The 23,354-nt window shown below is 51.4% G+C and overlaps 8 protein-coding genes across 8 annotated transcripts; 4 read left to right on the plus strand and 4 right to left on the minus strand.

Annotated features, from left to right (window-relative positions):
- Positions 1–449: 449 nt before the first annotated feature.
- GGS23DRAFT_325165 (SPOC domain-like protein) lies at positions 450–3,643 on the minus strand. Its single transcript, XM_051512915.1, has 6 exons — positions 2,852–3,643; positions 2,210–2,786; positions 1,755–2,149; positions 1,487–1,701; positions 951–1,429; positions 450–893 (listed from the first exon to the last, which is right to left on the minus strand). The coding sequence occupies exons 1-6, from the start codon at positions 3,337–3,339 to the stop codon at positions 879–881; spliced, it is 2,169 nt and encodes a 722-aa protein (XP_051368100.1). The 5' UTR covers positions 3,340–3,643; the 3' UTR covers positions 450–878.
- Positions 3,644–3,818: 175 nt separating this feature from the next.
- On the plus strand, positions 3,819–5,257 carry GGS23DRAFT_325305 (uncharacterized protein). The gene is made up of 5 exons (XM_051512916.1): positions 3,819–4,014; positions 4,075–4,143; positions 4,229–4,262; positions 4,397–4,694; positions 4,821–5,257. The coding sequence occupies exons 2-5, from the start codon at positions 4,094–4,096 to the stop codon at positions 4,967–4,969; spliced, it is 531 nt and encodes a 176-aa protein (XP_051368101.1). The 5' UTR covers positions 3,819–4,014; positions 4,075–4,093; the 3' UTR covers positions 4,970–5,257.
- Positions 5,258–5,971: 714 nt separating this feature from the next.
- Positions 5,972–6,853, minus strand: GGS23DRAFT_325404 (uncharacterized protein). The gene has a single exon (XM_051512917.1). The coding sequence runs from the start codon at positions 6,609–6,611 to the stop codon at positions 6,162–6,164; it is 450 nt and encodes a 149-aa protein (XP_051368102.1). The 5' UTR covers positions 6,612–6,853; the 3' UTR covers positions 5,972–6,161.
- A 1,862-nt stretch (positions 6,854–8,715) lies between these two features.
- GGS23DRAFT_586212 (DUF1295-domain-containing protein) lies at positions 8,716–10,712 on the minus strand. The gene is made up of 4 exons (XM_051517420.1): positions 9,969–10,712; positions 9,848–9,912; positions 9,568–9,791; positions 8,716–9,511 (listed from the first exon to the last, which is right to left on the minus strand). The coding sequence occupies exons 1-4, from the start codon at positions 10,326–10,328 to the stop codon at positions 9,093–9,095; spliced, it is 1,068 nt and encodes a 355-aa protein (XP_051368103.1). The 5' UTR covers positions 10,329–10,712; the 3' UTR covers positions 8,716–9,092.
- Positions 10,713–11,281: 569 nt separating this feature from the next.
- Positions 11,282–13,558, plus strand: GGS23DRAFT_600516 (DNA topoisomerase; the record flags this gene model as incomplete). Its single annotated transcript, XM_051519086.1, has 6 exons — positions 11,282–11,362; positions 11,426–11,623; positions 11,687–11,865; positions 11,935–12,104; positions 12,155–13,470; positions 13,523–13,558. 6 exons carry the CDS (start codon positions 11,282–11,284, stop codon positions 13,556–13,558), a joined length of 1,980 nt encoding a protein of 659 aa, XP_051368104.1.
- A 3,857-nt stretch (positions 13,559–17,415) lies between these two features.
- On the minus strand, positions 17,416–17,844 carry GGS23DRAFT_600517 (uncharacterized protein; the record flags this gene model as incomplete). Its single annotated transcript, XM_051519087.1, has 1 exon — positions 17,416–17,844. One exon carries the CDS (start codon positions 17,842–17,844, stop codon positions 17,416–17,418), a length of 429 nt encoding a protein of 142 aa, XP_051368105.1.
- Positions 17,845–18,991: 1,147 nt separating this feature from the next.
- GGS23DRAFT_607593 (uncharacterized protein) lies at positions 18,992–20,153 on the plus strand (the record flags this gene model as incomplete). Its single annotated transcript, XM_051520074.1, has 5 exons — positions 18,992–19,350; positions 19,390–19,455; positions 19,513–19,666; positions 19,757–19,876; positions 19,908–20,153. 5 exons carry the CDS (start codon positions 18,992–18,994, stop codon positions 20,151–20,153), a joined length of 945 nt encoding a protein of 314 aa, XP_051368106.1.
- A 1,174-nt stretch (positions 20,154–21,327) lies between these two features.
- Positions 21,328–22,991, plus strand: GGS23DRAFT_325733 (uncharacterized protein). The gene is made up of 2 exons (XM_051512918.1): positions 21,328–22,016; positions 22,077–22,991. The coding sequence occupies exons 1-2, from the start codon at positions 21,467–21,469 to the stop codon at positions 22,568–22,570; spliced, it is 1,044 nt and encodes a 347-aa protein (XP_051368107.1). The 5' UTR covers positions 21,328–21,466; the 3' UTR covers positions 22,571–22,991.
- Positions 22,992–23,354: the final 363 nt, after the last annotated feature.

Here is a 23,354-nt window from a genome sequence, read left to right on the forward strand (position 1 = left end):
GTTCGATGACAGATTATAGGTACAAGAAGGAAAGTGAATCCAGTTTTCCTTCCTCTATGTTTCCTCGCATTCACCCGGGTAGCAACTGCAGCCTCTGAAGCCGTGATAACCCTGTGTATCCTCATTTCCTGCTACTTGACTGTTACTGAGGTACTTCTCAAAACGGGTTTGATGGCAGAAGGCACGAGGGTACGCGAGGACGTAAGCCAGTCTCCAATAGGTCAGTAGGTCAGTAGGTCAGTGGGTCAGTGGGATAGGTGCCCAAGGCAGGTACGAGCAACATGCATCCAACATAGCCAAGTTCTTCTGTCCTACGGAGACGGCGACTTACGATCTCAGGTAACAAGCCTGAAGATGTATCGCGGTATACGTCCAAGGCCCAATGCTTGTGGAATCGGAGCAGTATAATAATAAATCCTATGCTGACTCACATGTAGCGGCCATGTGCGTGACTACGACAAATTCATCCTGCGTCGAAACACACAAGGTAACATGGGTATACTGCAGGTGTAAATGGAGGATACCTTCCTGGAAATAGCCGTCCTCGTAAACCCAGCGGGCACACCGGTACGGACCGAAGTTGGGTCGGTGTTTGTGAGACTTCGCAATGGCATGAAGCCGGATGGCTCGATTTAAGGGGCCGCGCCCGTTCTTAAGTCCTGTCGCACAATCGCCACCCGCCCGATGAATCCATCAAGGACCTCCCGCACGAATCTTGAGGGACATGGCCATTTGTCGGTACCATTGACGAAATAGGCCAACAAAGCTGCCAGGGCTTGCTAGTAAGAAGACTACCGTTTACTGAACGGGGTCGCAATGCTAGGCCTGGCTATTTTCGCCTTATCCCCACGACGTAGGTGTCGTATGGTAGCAGGTGCCTACTGCTTAAAGAACTAGAAAACATCGTCAGTACAAGGTCTTCCCCCGGCGAACTGATTGATAGAACTTGCCTCGGCCGCCTCCACCGGTGTCACGTTGGACGAATCAGATATGTTATTATCAATCAGACCGAGCGCGGCTCTGGCCCCCTTCATCTGCCACCACAGTTCTCTCCTGTCCCCGCCAAGCTCCCCGGACAGCAGGCGCTTCTTGAGGTTCTTTAGAAACGAGTTGTACAGGGCCGGCATCTCCCATTTCACCATCGTATCTCTGAACACACCGAGATTTTCAATGGCTTGATCGTATCCGCTGTCCCCGAAACTGTCGGTGATGAGCTGGCAGACGATATCGCCCATCTGCTTGGCGGCGTCTTCGATTTCGACCTCCTCGCTAGCGTACTCGACCATCTGCTTGAACTCGGGGATGGCGTTTTTCGAGTCGATCCTCTTGCGCTTATTCTGGGGCTGGCCGAGAAGCGCGTCAACGTCCAGGCCTGAGATTGGCTTGGGTTTATTCGCCTTTTCGACCCTGCCTTTAGCCCGAGGTGGAACTTTTCGAACGTCAGTACGAATCCTAACGTAGTCCTTATCGCAACGGCAGATGTTACCTTTCTTGACATTAGCCGCCTCGACGAGATCTTCAAGTCTGGCTTTAACCTTGACGACCAAGTCCTCCGGCGGGTGCGAATATTTGAGTAATATTGGGGCCACCGGAGGCAGCGGCTGGCTGGGATAAATGGCACGGTGTCGAACGACTTGGTTGATTCGATGAAGCGGGGGACAGAACACGTCCTCGACTGCTGCGTACTCTAGACCACGATTGCTTTCAGAGCGTTAGTTTCGATTGCACATGCCCGACCAATTCGGAATACCAACCCTTCCTGATCCTTTTCCCATGCAGAAATATCCATAGCGTCGACATAGTCGTCCATAGCCTCTAAGAGCCCCTTATCGGGTAAAAGTCGATGGTTATCATGCTTTACAGTGCCAGAAACGGTAATCACCTTATCGAGAGCAGGAAACTGGTATTTCCTGACGTCTTCCGCAAAGGGCAGCGGGATGTCGTATAGACACTCGAATTCTGGTTCGATGTGGGGTGCAAGGAGAAGGAGGACGGGATCCTTGCCCTCTTTCAGCACGATCCGTGCTACTGCATACGTCTCAAGTTCCTGGAGGGAGTGTATCAACGATGATAGTTTCAACGCAGCTGCGTCATTGTGTCTTTGCGCGATTGTCACGCAGGACTCCCCCATAGCTAGGAACGGTTGGTACTAGTTGGGACCGTCAGCGGATAAGAGAAAGGCAGAACTTGGAGTCTAGAGCTCATCTACCTTCTCTTGGTGTATAAAGCCCAAGATGGTGAAGCTTTTAGCCATCTCAATCTTGGTGATGTTGTAATCTGACTCGCTAATATGAACGGCAGTTCTTCCGTATTCGTATCCCTTTGCCAGGGATTCGAACTCGACGTCTCGTTTTCCTCCGGGCGCACTGGGGTCATTAACCTTGTACGTCCGGGCATTCTTCACTGCGCTGAGTGCGTCGGTTGTTTCTACGCCTTTCATAGCCTCGTCGCCAGCAGCCTGGGAAGGGCGGGTCGCGGTCTCGAGAAATACCCTGCTAGCCGGCGGTATTGTTACCTTGTGGGTTTTGAAGTACCGCTCTACGTTGATGCTCATTGCATCTTTGTGCTCTCCCGGGTTCCCCAGAGTAAGTTCGCCATCGTAGGTCTTGTATGGCCTGACGGGCTTTAGTCTGGGGGCCTCCAGTTCGGCGATGGCCTCCGCTATGGTCCCAAACAGGCCATCGCATTTTTCCGTGAGCTCTTGAAGGAGGCCTTCGTTTTTCCTCTTCAGACTCGACTTGCCCTCTTCCCTGAAGCCGAATTCGGCATCGTCGAAATCCACGCCTCTAATGGTAAGGAGAAAGGGCTCAGTTAATGGAGGACCCAACGTTGCCGCGTGGGGAAGACCTACAAAACAACCAGCTCGATCCCGCAATCCTTGATTTTCGCAGCTATCTCATCGAAATCATCGGGGTCGATGGGCGCTTCGCCATCGGTAACCAATATAATTTTCCTCTTGTATTTGAGTTTCCTGGTGAACCCCTCGATCATCTCCACGGCTACGACAACAGCGGAGATGCAATCGCCATATTCGGCATCACTCGGCTGAATGCGGCCTTGCAAGCTCCGAAATGACTCCAAGTTCATGGGGCCGAGTTCTTGTAAAATCGAGATGTGCCCGTAGCTCTCGTCCTCCTGCAAGGGATTATCGGTATCGTCCGTCCTCAGGCCGACGACCCCCACGTTCCACGTTTTTCGCGACGCAGCAACGGTGGTGGTGATCTTGTCCCAGACATAGCGCATGCTCCAGTCCAGATCGGATTCGGTCCGGCCGTTATGGCATTCGCCCATCGACGACCCAAGGTCGACGATGTAGATGGTGGCCTCCTTGTCCGCCATAGTTGGTCGAAATGGTGACTCGACAGCTAGCAGAAGGCGACGGCAACGGAAAGAAAGGGGGGAAGACGAAATGGCGCTGATGGAGAAGGGAATTGGGGTGAATCAAGTCATGGCTGATGCCTACGTGTAGGTATCGTATGGGCTTGATTAGGCACGCGAGCAGGAAGTTGGAGGGTTCAGGCACTGCTAGGCAGGCATCCGCCAATGGGGGAGGGGGCATCCGCTTGCACGCCGACTCGTGTGGCCATCAAGACGCGACTTCTACGTAACTAGTAGCACCGAAGCCTAGTAATTTAGGGTAATTAGCCCCCAAAAGACCGCTTTAGGAGCCAGGCAGGCGCGAGAACACCTGACCGTGTGCACATGCGCCCGATTTGTCGCAGGCCAATGAGGAGGTTCCCTACATGTTATCCTTATAGGTACCTCTATAGATACCTACCTATGTACCTAGGCATGTGCATATTAGCATGGCATGAGCCGGGATGACACCACCGATCCTCCGAGCGTTGATGGGGGGGAGGAGGAGGCTTTTGGGGTCCAGACCAACAACCACATCTTTTCAACGTCATTTGTTCCACCCTCACCAACGGCTCCCAAAGTTGTTTTGGTTGAGGTGCCTACATCTTCATCTTCATCTTCACCTGACGAGCTTCTAGGCTTCTAAGCTAGCTCACTATTCGTAGGCGCTATCTGAATTGGAGCTTCCAAATTACCTATCTAATTTCCGCGGGTCACTTTGAAATCAAATCCCAACATGGCCGACGGTTCCGTCCTCTTCTCCCTAGCGCCGTACCACATACTATCGTAGGTCCGCTTAGGCGGTGGATGTGTTGGGAAAGCTCTCAGAGCTCTGAGTTCAGAGCGCTAACGTCTACATCACCTTGCACAGGTACGGCACCCTACTCGGGACGCAAGTGTTCCACGTAAGTGGCTTATCCTCTCAGCCTGCTCTCTCGTCCTCAGCCGTCACGTCGATTTCGTGTGCCTACTTTGTGTATCCGTGGGAATAGGATGGGGCCTACCAATAGTTGATATTGAAAAAACAAAATATGGCTAGACCTTTTTCAACTCCATCGCCGCTTTTAGAGTCCTCGAGCGCCCTCAGTTCGCAGTCCTCCAACGGGCCGTCTTCCCCTCGTACTTCGGCATCCAGGCTGCCGTGCCCGTCGTCCTCGCCCTGACGTACCCGAGCAACCGGAGCGCTGGAACGGCTTGGGGATTCGGTGGCGTGTTCCACGCATCGAACCGCTGGGGTGTGCTTCTGCCGCTCGGTTTGATGACTCTGACGGGTGTCGTCAACCTCATCTACTTCCTCCCCGAGACGAATAAGATCACCGCTCTCAGGCGCGCTCAAGGTAAGCCTCACGTTACGTATCCCTACCACCCGCTACCGTAACATGGGAAGAAGAAGAAGAGCAATGGAAACGCCGGTCGATACTGAATGGGAGAGCCCCGTTTTGCTAACGCGATCGCCGTTCCAGAGAAGAAGGACGGCGGGCAGAACTCGAAAGAAATGGCGGCGCTGAACAAGCAATTCGGAAAACTGCACGGAATCTCGTCGCTTTTCAATCTCATCACACTCATCGCCACCGTTCTCTACGGCGTCAACCTATCTTCTCGATTTGAGTAGGAGATGGGGGTGGAGAAGGGAGAGATGAGCCAAGGGGCAAAATGAGGGAGAGGGGATTCAGCTGGTTACTCTAGAGATGATGTATGAATCCCGTGCACATGAACCGGATGAAACGCCAAATACCGTCAATCAAGCCAGATCTGTTGCAAACCAGACGCGCGTTCTGTTTAACATTGTTTCCATTCTCGAACCTATGGAACCGGGGCTTAACTGCGGTAGGGATTGGCTTGGCTTATTGATCCATTACCATGTAACTGGATAATGAAACGGCATAATAAAACTCCTAGTTCCTAGATCTAGGTATATCTTCGTCTACACTTCTCCTCTCCCCACAACCACTCCCCGGAAGTCCCGAGGGCTACCCAAAACACCCGAAACAGCAAGCGTATCTGGACTACGCCCGAGCCCTCGAACCCTCCGGGTATAGGTACCAATGAATCTACGGATATGTAGCAAGGGAAACGCCGGCGGCTAGCTTTGGAGGTAGTAGACGAGGACAAGGTAGAACATTGCGTGTGTTTTTTTTTTTAAATAAAAAATCAAGAGAACTACACCGGAGCTTACCCAAAAACAAGATGAAAAGGAATAGGTTGATGAAAATAACAAACAAATCAATACGATGCAATGTGATGCGATGTGACGACGGCAAGGTCAAGTCTGTTTTTGCTCCCCTTCCTTGTTCCTGCTCCCTCCTTTTGCCTCATCTCCTCCGCCTCTCTCTACTTTCCGCACGTATTTCCCCCTTCCCCTAATCCCTCGTGTCCGTGGGCAACCCCAGTCAGCGAAATGACTGAAGCTCGCCGCCCCCACACATTATAAAGCATGGAAGTAAGCGATAATCCCCGTTAGCTCCATCCAGGTCCCCTTTGCCCCCCCACCCGCCATTACCACCAACCACTGCCCGCTTTCCCCTTTTCAGGATCTCGGAATACGTACGTAGGTACATACGCAATGGCAAGGTAAATGGATATGGATGCGTGAACGAGTACACTCGTATGCAGGCAAGCGTCCGTGCCGTGTTTGTAGGTGTGCATCACCTGGATGGGGGACGGGGGGGAGATATCCCCGGAATAGGCGCCGGTCTACCCCCAAGGTCAGACAGACGACGGGCTAATCCCCACCCCTCGTTTTCGTTCCCCTCCCTCGCCTTTCTTTCACTCGCACCCTCTCTCTCCGGTGCGCTGTCTCGAGTTTAGATCTGCCCCGCCATGACGAGCAGCTCCCTCTTCGCGTCAGCGAGTTTGCGGGCGCGAGTCTCGTCGTCTTCAGCGGCGGCAACGCGGCGCGTCGTCTGGCCCGCAGCCGCGCGACGCAGCGAACTGTGCAGCGACCTCGGGAGCGGCTCGCGCTCAAGCTGTGCCGCCACGTCGAGCTCGCCCGTAGGCGCCACGTACTGCCGCTCTAGCGGCGAGATCGGGTAGTTGAGGCCAACCATCGGGCTGTGGTGGTGCGGCGGCCGCGACGGCGCGGTCGGGTTGGGTGCTATGTTGTCGTCGTGGGCGGAAGAGGAAGAGGTACTCCGGCTGCTTGATGGAGAGGGCGGGTAGTTGGTCTCATCGTGAGAGGCACCGTCCGCCGTCCGGATGTCTCGGGCGTCTTCCTCAGCCGAGGCTGCCCGGATGTATGTCAGGTTGTTGCCCATGGTGAAAGGAAAGGGTGGTGAAAGAATTTCAGGCTTTGTCACCGGTGGTCACTGGTGGGCCTGAGGTGTGTGTAGCAGCCTCCGGACAACGTGTACACAGTCCGTATGAGTGAACCTCCGGTAATATGCAAGAAGGCCCAGAAAGAGAATTGCAGAATTGGTACGATAATATATCAGTGTCGTGAGAATAATAGGGCTGCCCAGTTCGGTACAACCCGTACCTACTCAAATCTGTCGTCTTAGACTTTAGTAGTAATGATAATGATGAGTAAAGGGGACAGGAGAAGAGACCAGAAACAATACGAAAGAGACGAAGAGAGCGAGCGACCTAAGAGGGGTAAGGGAGAAGAATGATCAAGAACAGAAAGAAGCAAAAATAGAGTCGGAAGCAGAAGAATAAGTAGTAGGGACACGAGACCCTATGTAATATGCCTCTCCGGGATAATGCTGCGTCATATGTAAGCGGTGCAATTCAACTACCTCCTAAGAGTTCTGCTTTACATCCACATAGGTACATGTTATAGATGGACACCTCTTGCCTAACCTACCTAGGTAGGTAGCTAACCAGCTAGGGTACCTCTTGCTTGCCTGGACTCTGCTAACATATGTGGAGGAACATATGAGGAGGTACCGAGGTAAGCATACGATATTTACGGCGAGAACCCCCACACTTGTCTCCTCTCGGAGGAAGACATCTAGGCAAGGTATGCGCGTGTGTATGCACATCGACGCACACACTATACTACGTCGTAGCGCACATCTATTCCGGTTTGGCATGCCAGTCCCAGCCCAGCTGCGTTTAGCATTCACCGCCCCGTTTTATTATACCGTCGACAACCCCTGTGGGCAGGGATTGCCAGCGTCGGCGGTGCCACGGTCCCGTCCAGGCCCACGAGTCCATGGCGAAATTCAATTACACACGACATACATATGTGCATACTCATACACACGTTCACGGCCGTCCCAAGGTTGCAAGTACCTAACCTAATATGCCTAATATTGCGGTGGGTGCTAATCGAGGAGGTCGCTTAGGTAGTGTTATTCGTAAGTATGTATACATATACCTGTAAACCCAACGCGTTAGCTTCACTTCATCTGCACTCAGGGTCCTCAACCCCACCTCCCTTGCCGGTCCCAAGCAACACCACGACGTATATCTAAGAAGTACCTCAGAGTATCTAGGTACCTAAGGTAGGTAACCTAGGTGCCCGAGGGATAGCCTGTCTTACTATGTGTACTACACACATACCATGCAAGCGCATACATGCGTATATCCTTGCACGGTGTATGGATACCACCCAAACCAGCTTGTTGTGTGCTTGGATGCCGTGCTTGTGTGCTGTGCTGCGTGGAGGCTGATAGGGAGTGGATGTGGTAGGTGGGTGTGCGATGGCAACCCTTCGATGCCGGGATGGGTCTTCCATGTCCTCCTCGGCCGCCTACGGCGCTACGTTAGGTAGGGGCTGGCTACCTAGGTAGTAGCTGGCTTGGCTTACTTGCACTTACATAGTCCACTTGTAAATCCGTTGCGTCCCATATTACAAAGTTGGCATGGCATCGCCGGTCACCGGACCGATCCTCCTCTTCTCTCCCGTATCAGCAACTAGCCTAACCTAATGATTATCAACCAGGACGATTCCCGCCTGGTCTCGGTTGGCCCGTCGCCGCGGTGTGACGGAAACTGTGCCGAAAAAAGGAGCACGCGATTGCTTCTTCCACAGCAATACGGATACACCTCATAGTAGGTACCAGTCATGCTCGAGAACAACAGAACAACAGTTGCTACCCGCTCATTCTGAACTGCCCGAAAGCATCCCCCGATAATTTAACGAGAGTGAGGTTTGCGGGCTCACGAACTCGCCAGCCACTTGAACGTCTTATACGTGACCCAGTCAGCTTATGGCGAAGGCGGGGTGTGTATTCGCGGGGCACAGCGATCCACAAGTGTACCGGATTTGCTCCGTTTCCCTGGGATGGCATTTATTAAACGATATTTCTACGCACACCGGGCTACGATATTCCTAGTAGTCACTAATGTGTATATCAATTAACGTCCGCCGAGGTTACGCCTACATGATTACGTTTGTGACGATGCTAGGTAAGATTATGGTAGCGAGGTTCGTTCAACAGCATGCATATGCAGTAAGACGCACGCTTCATTCATTTGTGTATGTAGGTATACGCTAAGTTTGACTCGAGAGGAAATATTATTCATAAGCTGGCTGCCTTACTGCTCTTAGATCCAAACAGATATATAAACCGAGGACCTCCCCACATCCGTCCATAGCAGGTGAATTTTCATGAAGCGCTTTGCTGTTCGAGGTAACGCCGCACGTCTGCGCCACGATACGGCGATGCGCGGAGACAGGCGGGCAGGTCGGAGTTGTGACCCGAGCAATATGGGTCGCCCCCCCTCGCACTGCTCATGTGGGTGTATCAACCACATCTATGTCGCTGGGCGAACGGGTAGCCATCTCCATCTTACTTTTGCTTTGCCTTCTGTCGCCTTGCCAACTCACTCGTCCGAATCACCTTTGGCGTCACCACGGGTTTTTTGTACGGGCTAAAGCTGGGTAGGTGGGCTCCGGTCTGTTTCTGGTAGAGCTTGTACTCCGGATATTTCCCCGAGCTGATTAGTTCCGTGAGCCAAGTCGATCCTTGGAATAACAAGACCAGAAATAGTGGGCCGAGACCTGCCCAACTATAGAGAGTCTTGCTCGCGTAACAGCTCCACTGGTAGAGAACAATCCAGATCGTCTGTTCGGCAGCGAAGTTAGGATGCCTACTGTATGCCCAAAACCCAGATGTGACAAAACCCCTATCGAGGTCTTCCTGCGTGAATCCACATCCGCGGGGCACTTTGGCAGTGGTCTGGTACTGCCGCTTTGCTCTTTGGTAAGCTAAAGCGTTATCAGCAATCAGCTCACGCAGGTATCGTGGCAATATTACTACGCACCCCATTGCTGCTGGTCGCTAACCCACTCGGAGAGGATGAGCCCTAGCTGGACTGCCGCAAAGCTCAAATCTGCCACCGTGATTTCCTTTTCGAATTTCGAAGCCAGCAAGATGATGTACGTTGGCGCCGCTAGTAGGAAGAGCAATATGCTCTGAATGAACGATATAAATGTTCCATTTAAAATGAAGAACAGCGCCGGGGGCAAATAGCCACGAATTATTTCCCTGGGTTCTCTGTGTTGGCTCGTTGGTCTGAAGATAGGCAGGTGAGGATGACGTACCACCTATAGTCCTCCGACCCAATATTATAGCCGCCTTTCCGCCAGTAATTGAAGGTCAGTCGGGCCTTAGTGTCGTCAGCAACGAGCAACTGAAAAAAGCACTGGGTCTGCCACTACGCACGCTCCAAATCACACTCCAGAGCAGCACTAGGTCGAGTCTTTGGCTTGGGAGACTGTTGAGATGAGACCAGACAGCAAAATGGGCGTTGTAGATCGTGGGTAGTAGACTCCACATACGATCAACCTGGGAGTAGTTCCGGTTGACTTCAGATACGACAAGGAAGACGGCACCGAGAAAGATAGAGAAACCGAGTCCTGATACTAAGGGGTTGGTGTTCTTGTACAGCTCAACGAGGGATCCTCGGCTCGACACGACCTCCGCTACCATCCATGGTAGTTCGCCGAGTTTCGATAGGTAGGGTTCGATAGTCAGATCGTAGTCGGCGCAAGCTTCGAGCGTGGCGGGAGAAGGGAGTTCCATTTTCAAAAATTCGGCCGTGTCCAAGAGGGTGAAGTAAATGAAGGTATTGAATATACCTACGTGTTATTGGAGGACGTCATAGCCTTGGTGTGTAGAGCTAAAATACCTTGTGTAGAAATGTCGGAGGCTGAGTTGGAGTGGCTGATCAATTCGGCATTGCCCACACAGACCAACCATTGTCAGGGGTACCTAATGAGTCCACGTACCTACAGGTACTACCATGGAGTACATACGATGCTGCACGAGCCGGTTACCTGGCGAGAAAAGAGGGTCCATCACAGGTGCTGGAGATGTTCCCAGCCTATCAGACCTATTCGTAAGCTCCCCCTTAGCTTTCGACTCTCAACAACAACCCATATTATTAGGTAAGTGGAAGGGGACAAGTTCTACGCAGGTACCGATACGAATGAATAATGGCCAATCAGATGATTCAGCAGCAACGACGGGTACTCATGTCCAGCTCCGGGGAGAGGGGGGGGCTGGAGGGGTAGGTAAATAATAATAATAAATAATAAAAACAGGGAAAAGAAAAAAGACCACCGAGAAGTCGGGAAGGCACACGACTTCCGCTTGGGCACTCGACGAGACGATGCCTATTTCAGGACAACCCAACGTCACGACAAGCTAGGAACTTCATTTGCAACCTAACCCTTCGACACACCTATATAGGTGCCTAACTTAACACCTGGTGAGGTATCGTCTAGACTCGGCACAGAAACTGGAGCAAGCGATCGAGTGTTTCCCGACGACGATGCTGGCGCTGGAGGCGGAATAACCATGGAGCGAAGCCCAAACCTCGAAAATAACGGAGATGCTTCGCGCCCAAAAGTCCCTAACTGACCACACGATGCTACTCGTCGAGCGCTTGCCCAATCATCCAAGTTCTAGCCGAAAGACGGATATATCTACAGGTAGAGTCTCGAAGCTTCGTCCCCACAAGTTCTCAGCCCAAGATGAGAGTCCTCTGCGTCGCCGAAAAGCCATCCATCGCGAAGGCCGTCGCGGCCCATCTCTCTGGTGGTCAGGCCCAAAGTGTGCGTTCGCGGGACCTCGGCCAACCGCCCAGCGAACCTCGGATATGCTAATATCAGTTCTAGCACAATACACCAGAAAAGTACATCAAGAACTACGTGTTTGACTATGACTTCGGACGCCCCTGGGGCCACTGCCATGTTACCATGACCTCCGTGCTTGGTCATATCACGTCTGCTGTTTTCCCTGCCGAGTATAGGAAATGGGAGTACCCACCACCTGAGCGCCTATTCGACGCTCCCGTAAATATCGTCACTTCAGAGGTGCGTATATCTTAATCGTGAGGAGGCGTACCGATCCCTGCCGTATCTCAACATGATGTGTAGGACAAAACGAAGGTGGCGGACAATATCGAGAAACAGGCAAAGTATGCCAACGCGCTATGCATATGGACCGATTGCGACCGAGAAGGCGAGCACATAGGCTACGAAATCTGCGAGGCAGCCAGGAAAGGGAATAGGACCTTGGACATCAAGAGAGCCAGGTTTAGCAACATCGAGAGAGCGTTGGTCATATTACCTCCATCTGGCTACTCAGACTGGATGCGTAGCTAAAACCAAGGTACATCTTCTAGGCACATACTGAACGCATCTCGCAACCTCATCAATCTCGACCAGAAGCAAGTAAATGCCGTGGCGTCCCGGATTGAACTGGATCTCAGGATAGGGTATGCGTTCACCCGGTTTCTCACCATAAGTCTGAGGACGCTAGGAGGGCCGTTCGAGAAGCTTCTGCTAAGTTACGGTCTGTTTGCTCCGATGCCCTCTACTGCGATCACTGCGCTGACTTCTCAGGGTCATGTCAGTTTCCAACCTTGGGGTTCGTGGTAGATCGGTATTTCAGAGTGAGGAACTTCAAACCAGAACCGTTCTGGGGAATCAAGATTATGCACAAACGGGAAGGCATCGATGTCAACTTCAACTGGGCACGGCATCATCTTTTTGATAGGGCGTCGGTTATCATCTTCTACGAAAGGTGTCTTGCGGCAAAGACGGCCGGAGTGACGAAGGTCGAGGAGAAGCCGACAAAAAAATGGAAACCTCTGCCATTGACGACAGTTGAATTGCAGAAGATGGCGACGCGGTTCCTACATATGACGGGGCAGGAAGCGATGGAAGCTGCTGAAAACCTATACAACAAGGGGTTCATCAGCTATCCGAGGACGGAAACAGATCGCTTCGATCCTGGCATGAATCTTCGCGCGCTGGTCCAGAAGCAATCTCCTTCGGATTCCTGGGGCGATTTCGCTCAGAAACTAGTTGACGGTGGATTCCAACAACCACGCCAAGGACGAAACGACGACAAAGCGCACCCCCCAATACACCCCATCACCTACGCAGCACCATCAGCCCTTAACGACAGAGAAAGAAGGGTTTACGAGTTCGTCGTGCGGCGGTTCCTTGCCTGCTGCTCCGAAGATGCCAAGGGTGTTGCCACAGATGTTCACATCAAGTATGGAGAAGAAGCCTTCCATGCACATGGCCTTGTCGTACTAGAACGAAACTACCTGGACGTGTATGTGTATGAGAAGTGGACGGGAACCGCCCAACTCCCTAAATTCACGGTTGGAGAGTTCTTCGAACCTACCGAAGCTTTGATGACCGAGGGTAAGACCACGGCTCCGAATTACTTGACTGAGGCAGATTTAATTGCTCTCATGGATGCCAACGGGATCGGGACAGACGCTACTATGGCCGAGCACATACAGAAAATCCAAGAAAGAGACTACGTCCGCACGGTGCCTCGAACCGTCTCGTCAGCCGACAACGGGGAAGGGGAAGAAGAAGCTACCCCAGCCGCACGAGGAGGGCGCGGCGGTCGTGGCCGGGGGGGGCGCGGGAGCCGAGGGGGTCGGGGAAATGCCTCTTCTGGCAGGAAAGGAGTCATGGAGTTCATCCCGACCCAGTTAGGGGTGGCTTTGATAGAGGGATTCGATAGGATGAACTTCGACACCGGTCTTGGCAAACCATTTCTACGAAAGGAGATGGAGCTGAAGATGAAGGCCATCTGCGAAGGCCGTACGACCAAGGAGGTCGTTCTCGGCGAAAGCATTCAACAATATCGTCATGTCTACATGCAGTCGCAGGAGAAGTTGAGCGTTCTTAAAGCGGTAAGTTCGTATTTCACCACGAAGCTAGGGGGTTTGCTAACAAACGATTTAGGCTTGTCGACAATACGTCTTCCAAAATGGTGGTTGAGTTCTTCTTGGTCTGGTTAGTCGGCTATTATAGGAACGCGAAATAGAAACCCTGGAGTGTTCCCAGCAAAGCCAGAGTCTCCCGGGGCCGTGTTCACGCTATGGAACCCCCCTCCCCATATCTTATCACGATGCGGTGTTACGAGTATGTGGGATAAGGCCTTCCCGGACCGGCTCTTCCTAGAAAACCATCGCGACTCGTGGAAGGGAAATAAAGTCCGTGACTTTCGCGACGTCCCATTTCCCCGAGCATCAGTCCATCCAATCACCTTCACGAAGGTGGATGACAGGCCAATGGAAACCTACTGCTTCATGCCAAACAGACAACCCCCCCCCCCCGTGGTACGCTGGACTGGTTGGGGGTATTCAAAATGGGCTTGCATTCACAAATGCGACTCGAGGCGCTCCGTCATCTAGACAACTTAGCTTGGCTGCCACCAAGCTAGGGGAGTCAGGTCGGATCGCGTTATTCTAAAACGTGGGGGAGGGATAGTGGTTGATGGGTCGTTCTCGCGGAACAACCCTAGCGGGGTAGCGAACTTTACAAGGTCGGGGAGGTGTAGGCAAGAGATCTTAAGCCCCTCTTGAAGCAAGAACCAACCATTGCTGCCGGCGCGCCTCTCCCGACGCGAGGACGCTGGCTTGCTTTCCTATCCGCTTCCGGCTGCCGGGTGGCCGCACACTGAAGTCTCCGGCGCCTTTTCCTCAGCCTTCAAGCTGGTGGTTCCTAGCGGTGCGGATTTGCAGGAGCAATTGACTCCCGTGCCTATGGAGAAGGGACAGGCATGCAGGTAGGCGGCCATCCCGGGCACGATTCCTGTCCTTCTAGGAATGAAGCTACTCGCGACTGGTTCACTACGTCCACACCAGAAGCAGGTTCTCGAGGTGATATGCAACGGCCCCACCAGACCTATAATACGCCAACTTGTTGCGTCCCCGTCGTCGCCAGCCCGCACCATCACTAGGCTAGGCATTGGTGGGATAGGGCAGCATCCATATCACATTGACTTGCTCTGGACCAATCACGAGGGAGCGCACGCGCAACGTGAGGTACGGAAGCCCATATCTACGTGAGGGAAAACCCCGATTTTTAGGATAGCTAAACCCCGGGGTAGGAAGGGGTATGGTTAGCACGTACAATATATATAATTAAGCAGTTATATGCTCGTACCTTTGCATTACGTTCGGTACGTAGTTGTCATATCAGAAAAAGGTTTATCTTAATTAAAGAAACGTATTCCTTACGTATTGAAGAAGAGCGGCGTGGGTACACTGTAGGAGACCTGTATAGTAATGCCTAGGTACCCAACTGCCTACAACTAGCCCGATGCTGATCGAACTAGATCACAGCTGTAAACAGCTGTAATTAGTTGATCAGCCAGCTGAAATGGCAGCTGGGAAAAGAAATGGGAACTACTAGATGAGGATGGCAATCGAAGGCACATTGAAAAGAGTAAAATTCCTATTATAGAGGCCTACTAGGAGGTTTACAGAATTAAGGTTAAACGATGAGAATCCGAGTACGAAACCTATATAAATACTTATTGGAAAGGCTACGTAGCCTAGCCCTACTGCACTACTATAGTATTTTAATTAGTTATATAGCTACGTTATTAGAAATATTACTCTTCGCTTGAGATATTTTATACAGTCTATATACCTTGTAATATTCTTTCCTATAAGAAAATACTAAATATACTTATAAGGAAACTCGTCGCGCTCTTTAATAAGGCTTATTATTTATTTTTTTTACTCAATTTCTTTTAGTTCTACTTCGTTATATTTGCAATAATAGAATATATAAGTAAGTATTGGTAGCGTCCTCGCATTGTGACATACCTTATAAAAGTCTTAACCCGTCTTTACCTTTCTCTCGGAGGGTATAGGTAAATACTAAGCTAGACCCCCCCTCTACGGACCATCCCTTCGCGGACTACTTAAAAAACCCTTACTATTACTACTACTACGTAAGTAATTAAAGCTATTTAGACTATTAAAATTAATTAAAACCTTCCGATTACGGCGTTATTACCCTAATATAGTCCTCCGCTTACGATCCCTCGTTTTTAGCCGGTTCTTACGCCGTTTCCTACTCGTTAGGTACTTCCTCGTCGCTTACTTCGTCCTTATATACGATCCTTCCTCTTAACGACCTTTTTATTCGCCGTATATTAACTATACGTACGAAGCGCTTACCTAGCGCCGGGAGGACCTTCCGACGGGTCTTAGGAGTACTCCTTTCGTTTTTTACTACCGCATACTTAACCTATATCTCTAGAGCCGCTATTTTACCTTAGTTACGATCTTAATTACTATTAGCCTTCTAAATTAATAGCCTTAAAGCCGGGATTTCGGACCTAACCGTAGTAAGTATTTCTTTCCGAAAAGCATTCCGTAATTTCTAACCGTTAGAAGGCGTTTTAATATACTCTAGAACTAATAATATCGTAAAATTAGGTATTTTAAGTCGCGTAACCGATTCCGATAGCTCCGACTATATCCGAGGGATATCCTTATCTTTTAAAATTACGAATCTCGACGAAAGAGGCTTCTTACGATCCCGTGGAATAATTCTAGAGGTCTTCCAGGCGCTCTTAATATTTCGCGAAGTTATCGATTAGATCCTAGTTAATCGGTATGCCTTTAAAATATCCGTTTTCGATAGGCATAAGTTAAGAATTACGTTTTAGCTTTTCCTAATAAGGTTTTTTAGCTTTCTTTTTAATAACCCGAATACTTTTACGTCTAAGACCTAAACGACGTAATTATAATAAGGCTAATAAAAGACGAGCTATATTTTATTTTAAAGATAGCGTTAAAAGAAGTCGTCGTTAATATACGATTCGTAGCCGTCGTAAATTAAAACTACCTATATATTACCGAAACGGGCCCGAATATAAGAAATAAAAACATTTTAAAGCTAATATAACGTAATAACGTTATTAATTTATCCTTTAGGTAATACCTAAAACCGCTAATCCTTTTATAATTCGCGAGTATCGTTAGAAAACTACTACGCTTAAACGTCGATACCCCTAAAAAGTATTACGAGAGGAAGAGGCCTTCCGCCGTAACCTATATATTTAAAAGTAATAATCTATTAGCCTTTTTCGACGCCTTTCTTAAGTACCCTTTAGATATTAACATCGGTAATTACCTAATGATTCCCGGTAACGCCTTTAACGATACTTATTTCATTAACGTTAAAGAAGCGTTCGTTAGGGATAGCTATTAACTAAGGAGCCTCTAACCTATCGAAAAAAATGTTAATATTTACCGCCGTAGCGCCTTTAATCCGCTTATAATCGACGACCGTAGCCTTAAACGACTTAACCTCCGGGTTTCGAGCTAAAAAACGGTAATGCTAATACTTTCTTAGCTTTCGAGAACCGCCGTCGGCGTTTAATAGGCATTAGGCTATGAACCTAAACTACGTAAACGCCGGCGCGAAGCCTAACTTAACCTACCCGATAGCCTAACGAATTAATTCGGCTTCTTAAATAAGTAATAAAGCCTAACGATTCTTATTAAGCTCTTCTTTTATCGGTTTATTAGCTATACGGCGCATTAAGTAGGAACGAAAGATATAGGTTCTAAGGATAGCTTAACGGATATTCGTACCGCATAAAACCATACGTATAGCGGCGTTCGCCCGGATTTAAGTATTTTTTAAAGGTATTACGAGAATTAAAAAGAATTTAGGAATAAATTAATAATAAGATAAGTTACGGAGGATTAAAACTAATCGAGAAATTATAGGTTATTTAAGTAACGGTATCGCGTTAAAAAACGCGTTCGTAGGTCCAAACGCGGTAGTCCGTAAAGGGGTAGTCCGTGGAGCGGTATCCTAACTTATTTCTATCCGTAGGAGAGTTGCTTCTTCTCGGCGAATTCTTCTTCGAGGGTTCCTAAGACACTAGCTAGATTCCGCATCTGTTCTTCCTCGTCCCTCTCTCGACGGACCATGGCTCTCTTCCGCTTTGGCGCTGGCTGGCTAGCATTACCGGGACCTACTCTCTTCGGGTCCGGCAGCGTGCTCAGCCTTACAGAAGGAATAACGTCCGCACCCCCATTCCCAGTCTCGTCGATCGGACGGCCCAGCGGCGCCACTCGCGGCTTCCGAATCTGCCATTGGTAACCCATACGTCGCCTGTCCTCTCCGTACTCCTCCTCCGTCGCCTCTATGATGTCCGCCGACGTCCGAATCTCTAGGCTCGCGAGCACCGAGCGATCTACTGAGACTGTCGGTGCCGTGCTCCTCTCGGCCTCTGGTCGATCATTTGCCATCCCTCCCATGTTCTGATTCCCACATTTACTAACGCTGAGGCATCCGCAGTCTCTCTCGTCACCGCGTTTTTCCTCGCCTCTTCGCCTTCCCGCCGCCTAGCCCCAAATTCTGCTGCAAGTGGGCAGATTCCTAGGCCTGCGAGCGGCGACACGTTCGCCGCATCGCACTGGCCTTGAGTGCTAGCCACGGAACTAGCAGGACCTCTTGGGACCGAATTTCCGCCGCTGCTCCGTGCTCTCCCCAAGGTCCGGAACGAGTCTCCCGGCCTTGCGGCCTGGTTACTTCCCTGTCCGCCCGGTAACCACCCGCGTGGTGTCTCGAGTGTGCCCTCTTCGCCCTGCTTCTGTCCCTCGTCAGTCCGTGGCGTCAACTCGGATGCCGTTCTTGAAGTCCTATGCCGTGTCCGCCTTTCTGGCCTCGCTGCTCTGAATTACTCTTGACACTCCTCGAAGATATCCGCAGACGTCCGAATATTCAGACCGGCCAACGCCACATTCTCACGATTCCGGGCGCCCAGCCGGCGAAACCGATCCGACAAACTCTCCTCTTCTGTGCCTTGCCTCTCCATGATCGGTCTGCAGCGACAACGTGACAATGCCGCCCAATTTCCTCCAGCCTTTACCCTCGCCTTCGGCAACATGTTCACCGCCCACGCCTTCATTTCTTTTTCTTCTGTTGCCCCTCATTCTGTGTCAGCTTCTGGCTCCCCCAAAGATCCTCCATTGCTTCGTCTTGAAAGGATTATCTTACCTCCCGTCACAGTCTCGACTTCCTTTTGCAGGGTCAGACCCTACATTGTCCTTAAATGGCGACCAATCATCCCAAGCCGCATGTCCAACACCAAACATTTGCCTTTGCTTTTACCTAGGACGCCGTTCCTTGTCCTGTTGCATCACCAACCTCTTCAGGGCCCGGCTGGCTCGCCATGCCGGCTCTTAACGGACTCACCACCGCCGCCCGGCTCTCCCTACCCTATCGTCTCTGACTCCCTGCTCCACGTTCCTGTTTCTTCTTCCGCCTGTCCCGCCATTCATCATCGTCTCCGACTTTCGACCCTGCGTACCCTCGTCTTCTTATATCCACCACCGGGACCCTCCCATCTCATCTTCCGGTCAAACCACTCTCCTCCGTCCCGAACCCACAAACATGGCCGCCACACTACCATCAATCCAGCGTCAGCCTGCCCCACGTCGGCCTCTTGATAGTCAGAGGAACTCTGGCGGCGACATGTCCATATGGTTCTTTGCACAAGCCGGCCTGCCCAAGAGGTTCTCCTCCGCAGAGTTACAGCACATCCGAGGTCTCAACGTTAAGTCGATCGCCAAGGTTCCCTTCCCCCTGCCGTCTTGGATCACGGTACTAGAGTATGAGTGCCTCCGTCTCGATCCTCACCAGGACCTTTCGCCCTCGGTGTTCTTCAGTCTGAACATGTCCACATACGACCACGCTCTTGATCCCTCGGACTGGGACGACGTCTGGTACGTCATGTACGGCCGCGTGCATCCGTACGCCTTAACCTGAGAAGTACACTCGGGTGATGCGAGCGGTGACTCCTGCCTACAGGAGTACACCATTCCTGCCCTCATCATCCGTGACCGGGGTTACCAACCGTCAGTCTTGCCCGTCTTCTTGTTCTTCTACCTGGCCAATCCGACAATGCTGCACAGGATCACCCCGAGGTTGCTGTCCACACCACGGGCTTTCCCTATGACTCCACCCTTCATCTCCTTCGCTGGCTCTGTACTCAGCTCCGATCTCACTCTCCTTCGAGAGGAACTCACATCAGGACTGGGCGATGCTCAACAAAAGTGCTGCGGCTTCGTTTAGCTGTCTACTTACATTGCCCCTGGAACCCCGGAAAATACCCCTTTCAAAGGTTTCCACCCCTTCCAAGTTTTTATCATCTTTCAGATCCTCGTAAATCCCTGGGTCTCCCTCTGCAAGAGGATGGTTGAGAAGCGCGATACTCACTTCCAGCTGAATACCTTCTTCATTTGCACTGGGAAGGTAGCAGGCTTCCTCGCCCACCAAGTCATGACCCATCCACCGCAATTTTGCCCAGGACTACATCTTCATCGTCGTGCCAGATACGTGGACTTTCCACGATAAGGAGCCTCGAAACTCCCTTCCAACTACGTCGACACCGAGGACACCAAGCAAGCACTTACCCGTGGATCAATTCAGCCGAGCGAACTTCTTAACCCCGTCATTAGCACATCTGCTTCCCTCGTCACCGACGACCCCGGCTGCTTGGTCTCCCACAGACCCAGCCCCGTCAGGTCATGGTACGTCCCGCTCCTCTCCCTAACAGTAGCTCCGCTGATGACCACGGTAGATAGTTCGAAACCATCGACCATTTCTTCTCACACCGTCAGTCCACGGCCGCTTTCCCACAAGAGGCCCCTTCCTCCCGACATTTGCGACGGCCCTTCCACTACATCCAAAAAAAAAAGTGTGCTTCTCAGGCCGCTGACTCAATAACTGTGAGCCCTGAGGCCATTGGTGCAGCCCCAATATCGCCACCATCGCACCACGGAGCGGATGGCCGGTTCATTAATGCCAAGGAGTCTACACCTTCGGCGCACCGCATTCGCTTTCTTAAAAAATAGGGGCGAGGGGAAATGTTGGGTTTAGGCGACCAGCTGCCATCAGCTGTCTGCATCTGGCTAGGGTTGACCTACCTTTTGTGCTGCATATTGCCCTCATATTAAAATTTCGCTGCTGCTTTTCGTACAACAGCTATTCCGTGCTGCATTTCTCTGCCTTTCGTTCCTCAAGGTTCCTTTGGGCAAACCGGACGGGTTTGCGTCCCCTGTCAACTTATCCAGTCGTACGTGCCTATGTACCTCCATGACTGCCCGTGCCTGGAGAGATACCTGACTAGGAAAACACGTCACGTGTGTGTTCGGCGATAGGTTGCCCCGTCATCCGTGGACGTGCAGGTTCACGAACAACAACAACGACGACGAAGACGAGAACAAGCACTGGATTAAAAACGAGGGCGAGGACGAGGAAGTGGACAAGGTTGAAAGGACGCGACAGTACGGAGTACAACCTTCCTCGCCTAGGCAGTTACGAGGTAGACCTTACTACACCAGCATGGCAGCCGTTTCCCACAATCATGTCAACTATCAAGCTCGCCTTGACTACATCCAGCAAATACTTGTGGATCATTTAGGTCTCTCCAGCGAGGTAAGTGAGTAGACGAGTCCGCAACTCGCCACACAGTCTTTCCTGTATTCTCTGTCCGCTGCCCTCTGCCCTCCGCCCTCGAGCCCAAGAACTGGCAGTTATCACCATCATCAGATCTTCTCCCAGTCGAGTCACTCGCTCGTACCTCCATTCGGACCAAGTTCCTGAATATCCTCTGAATAGGACCTGAAGCAGACCGAGGTCACGCCGATCCAATACGAGCCCGACTTTCCCTTCAGGTACAACAACTTTGTCTACCGTCTCTCGCTTCCTGCTGAATTCTCTGGCGGCACTGCTGGCACGGGAGATTCTGGTAGCGGCGGCGGCAGCTGCGGATGCAAGCTCAACAAGCAGCAGCCAGGCTGCGTGCCCATTCCGCTGGGGACATGCGAGTTCATATTACGACTCAGTAATCCAGATGCCGAGGACATGCACCAAGAGACGCGAGTACAGAACGAAGTCGCTATCCTTACACTAGCCTCGGCGGCACTCCGCCACATCAAGCCCAGCGTAGTCCCCCGCGTCTTCGGCTGGGGTGGCGCTACGGACGAGAATTTGGGCTGGGTCCTGCAAGAAATGATGCCCGGTGTGCCGCTGTCCCTGGCGTGCAGGGGAACTACGTTCCAAAAGCAGGAGAATGGAATCCTGGCCCAGATGGCGCGAATACTTAAGGCTCTGCAGGACTACCCACTTCCCGAGAGTATCGAGGGCTGGGGAGGTGTGACCTTTGATGACAGTGGCACCATTGTCAGCGCATCAGTAAGTTACGTCGGTGCCGGACCGTGGTCTTCTCTTGAGGACTGTTACCGAAGCCGTCTGCGACTGGCACTCGCTAGGGCCGATAAGAATATATACCTACAGGGTTGGTACGCCAACGGCGTCAGACAACGTATCGATAATTTCATCGAGCATGGACTAACGGCACAGTTCTCCAACTTAACGTCGAAGCAAGATAGGGTCATAATACACGCAGATTTTAGTAAGCCTTTTCCCCTACTCTTTCCCGCGAAACGTAGCACTGACAAGTACCGGGACTAAGCTTTCGACAATCTACTCTGGGACCCTACTACGGGCCGTATTACGGCGCTCCTCGATTATGACTTCAGTAGTATCCTACACCCTGCGTACGAATTCTTTCGCTCCTTCGCTAGTAACGGAGGCCAGATGACTGGCTGGCTAGGCGATACCACTCCGGAGGAGAAGGAGATGGCCGCGCTTCGCCACGCTAAACTTTCTGGCTGCTTTCCCTCGCCTCTTCCAGCTCCGGTTGCGACCGCGAACGGCCCAGGGGTCGACTGGGAACTGGCACAGGCGTGGGAAGACCAGTTGCAGAAACTGGATGTGAAACGACCTAGTACGATCCAGGGGATCGATAAGTTTGCAGATGTCGATGGGGTGCTGGGCTCTCTGTTACCCTGGAGATTAACGAATGATGATTTTTTGAGAATGAACCAGGATGAGGATCAGAGATTGGCGCTGAGAAGAATGGGTGAGAGAGAGCTTGTGAGCTTGCTAGATCACCTGGGCTTCTAGGCTAGAGCAACTCCTATTTGAAGAGGAAGACAGGGCGGCAAGAGAAGCCCCGCGGGTTTTGGCATTGTTATGCCTAGATGGCTGAGAGGAAGCGCCGGGGTTGAAGCTCTATGGCCTCAGGTGGTGGAAGTTGGGGGACAACGAGGAGGAGGGACGAACCCCCCCCTCTCCCAACCCCCTTCCCCACCCTCCTTCAGCAAGACAAGGGAAAACAACTAAATACGACAAGACTCCATTGATCAGACCCGTTACTGATAACTCAGACGAAGACAAACATGCAAGAAGTCTGACCATTGATCAACAACCTACTAGCTCCATAGACACAAAAATGTTGTAAGCAACAAGGTAGACCGCAACAGGACAGGACATCCGGGTTCCGACTGGCCGACTTCGGCCCTCGCCCGTTCAGCTAGATTCGCTTACGTCTGACATCGACAGACCTCTCTCTTCACCGTTGGAGGATAGCAGCATCTCGTGTTGCGGCTAGAATGAATCGCCACGGCCAATAAAGTGACCATGGCGAGGTCAGGGCTGGAAAAAGATTCTCCCTGGCAAAGCTATATATGCTCTTATAGAGCCTCAAGATCCTATGCCAGGCTCTAATCATCATGACGACATCTTTTTGAAAATGGGTTGATTCATGGGTCTTCGAGCACCAAGAGCCCATACCTCGGGCGACATCAAGACCTTTTGAAACTACAAGTCGGGCAGCTGGCAATAGCTTCAAACCCTGCGGCCAGCTACTTGGGGAGACTCCTGAGTATTGGTTCTATCAGAATCTTGA

This window comes from Durotheca rogersii (assembly GCF_024521655.1).
Source record: "Durotheca rogersii strain YMJ 92031201 chromosome Unknown GGS23scaffold_33, whole genome shotgun sequence".
In the NCBI taxonomy this organism is placed as follows: Eukaryota; Fungi; Ascomycota; class Sordariomycetes; order Xylariales; family Xylariaceae; genus Durotheca; species Durotheca rogersii.

Coding starts and splice junctions, on each gene's coding strand:
- GGS23DRAFT_325165 (XM_051512915.1), bottom strand. CDS start 3,339: ATGGCGGACAAGGAGGCCACCATCTACATCGTCGACCTTGGGTCGTCG. Junction 2,150..2,209: donor GCTTTATACACCAAGAGAAG/GTAGATGAGCTC, acceptor GGTCCCAACTAG/TACCAACCGTTCCTAGCTAT. Junction 1,702..1,754: donor TGGGAAAAGGATCAGGAAGG/GTTGGTATTCCG, acceptor ACGCTCTGAAAG/CAATCGTGGTCTAGAGTACG.
- GGS23DRAFT_325305 (XM_051512916.1), top strand. CDS start 4,094: ATGGCCGACGGTTCCGTCCTCTTCTCCCTAGCGCCGTACCACATACTA. Junction 4,144..4,228: donor GCGCCGTACCACATACTATC/GTAGGTCCGCTT, acceptor CACCTTGCACAG/GTACGGCACCCTACTCGGGA. Junction 4,263..4,396: donor TCGGGACGCAAGTGTTCCAC/GTAAGTGGCTTA, acceptor AAATATGGCTAG/ACCTTTTTCAACTCCATCGC.
- GGS23DRAFT_325404 (XM_051512917.1), bottom strand. CDS start 6,611: ATGGGCAACAACCTGACATACATCCGGGCAGCCTCGGCTGAGGAAGAC.
- GGS23DRAFT_586212 (XM_051517420.1), bottom strand. CDS start 10,328: ATGGAACTCCCTTCTCCCGCCACGCTCGAAGCTTGCGCCGACTACGAT. Junction 9,913..9,968: donor TCTGGAGTGTGATTTGGAGC/GTGCGTAGTGGC, acceptor GACGACACTAAG/GCCCGACTGACCTTCAATTA. Junction 9,512..9,567: donor TAGCGACCAGCAGCAATGGG/GTGCGTAGTAAT, acceptor ATAACGCTTTAG/CTTACCAAAGAGCAAAGCGG.
- GGS23DRAFT_325733 (XM_051512918.1), top strand. CDS start 21,467: ATGCACCAAGAGACGCGAGTACAGAACGAAGTCGCTATCCTTACACTA. Junction 22,017..22,076: donor CATAATACACGCAGATTTTA/GTAAGCCTTTTC, acceptor ACCGGGACTAAG/CTTTCGACAATCTACTCTGG.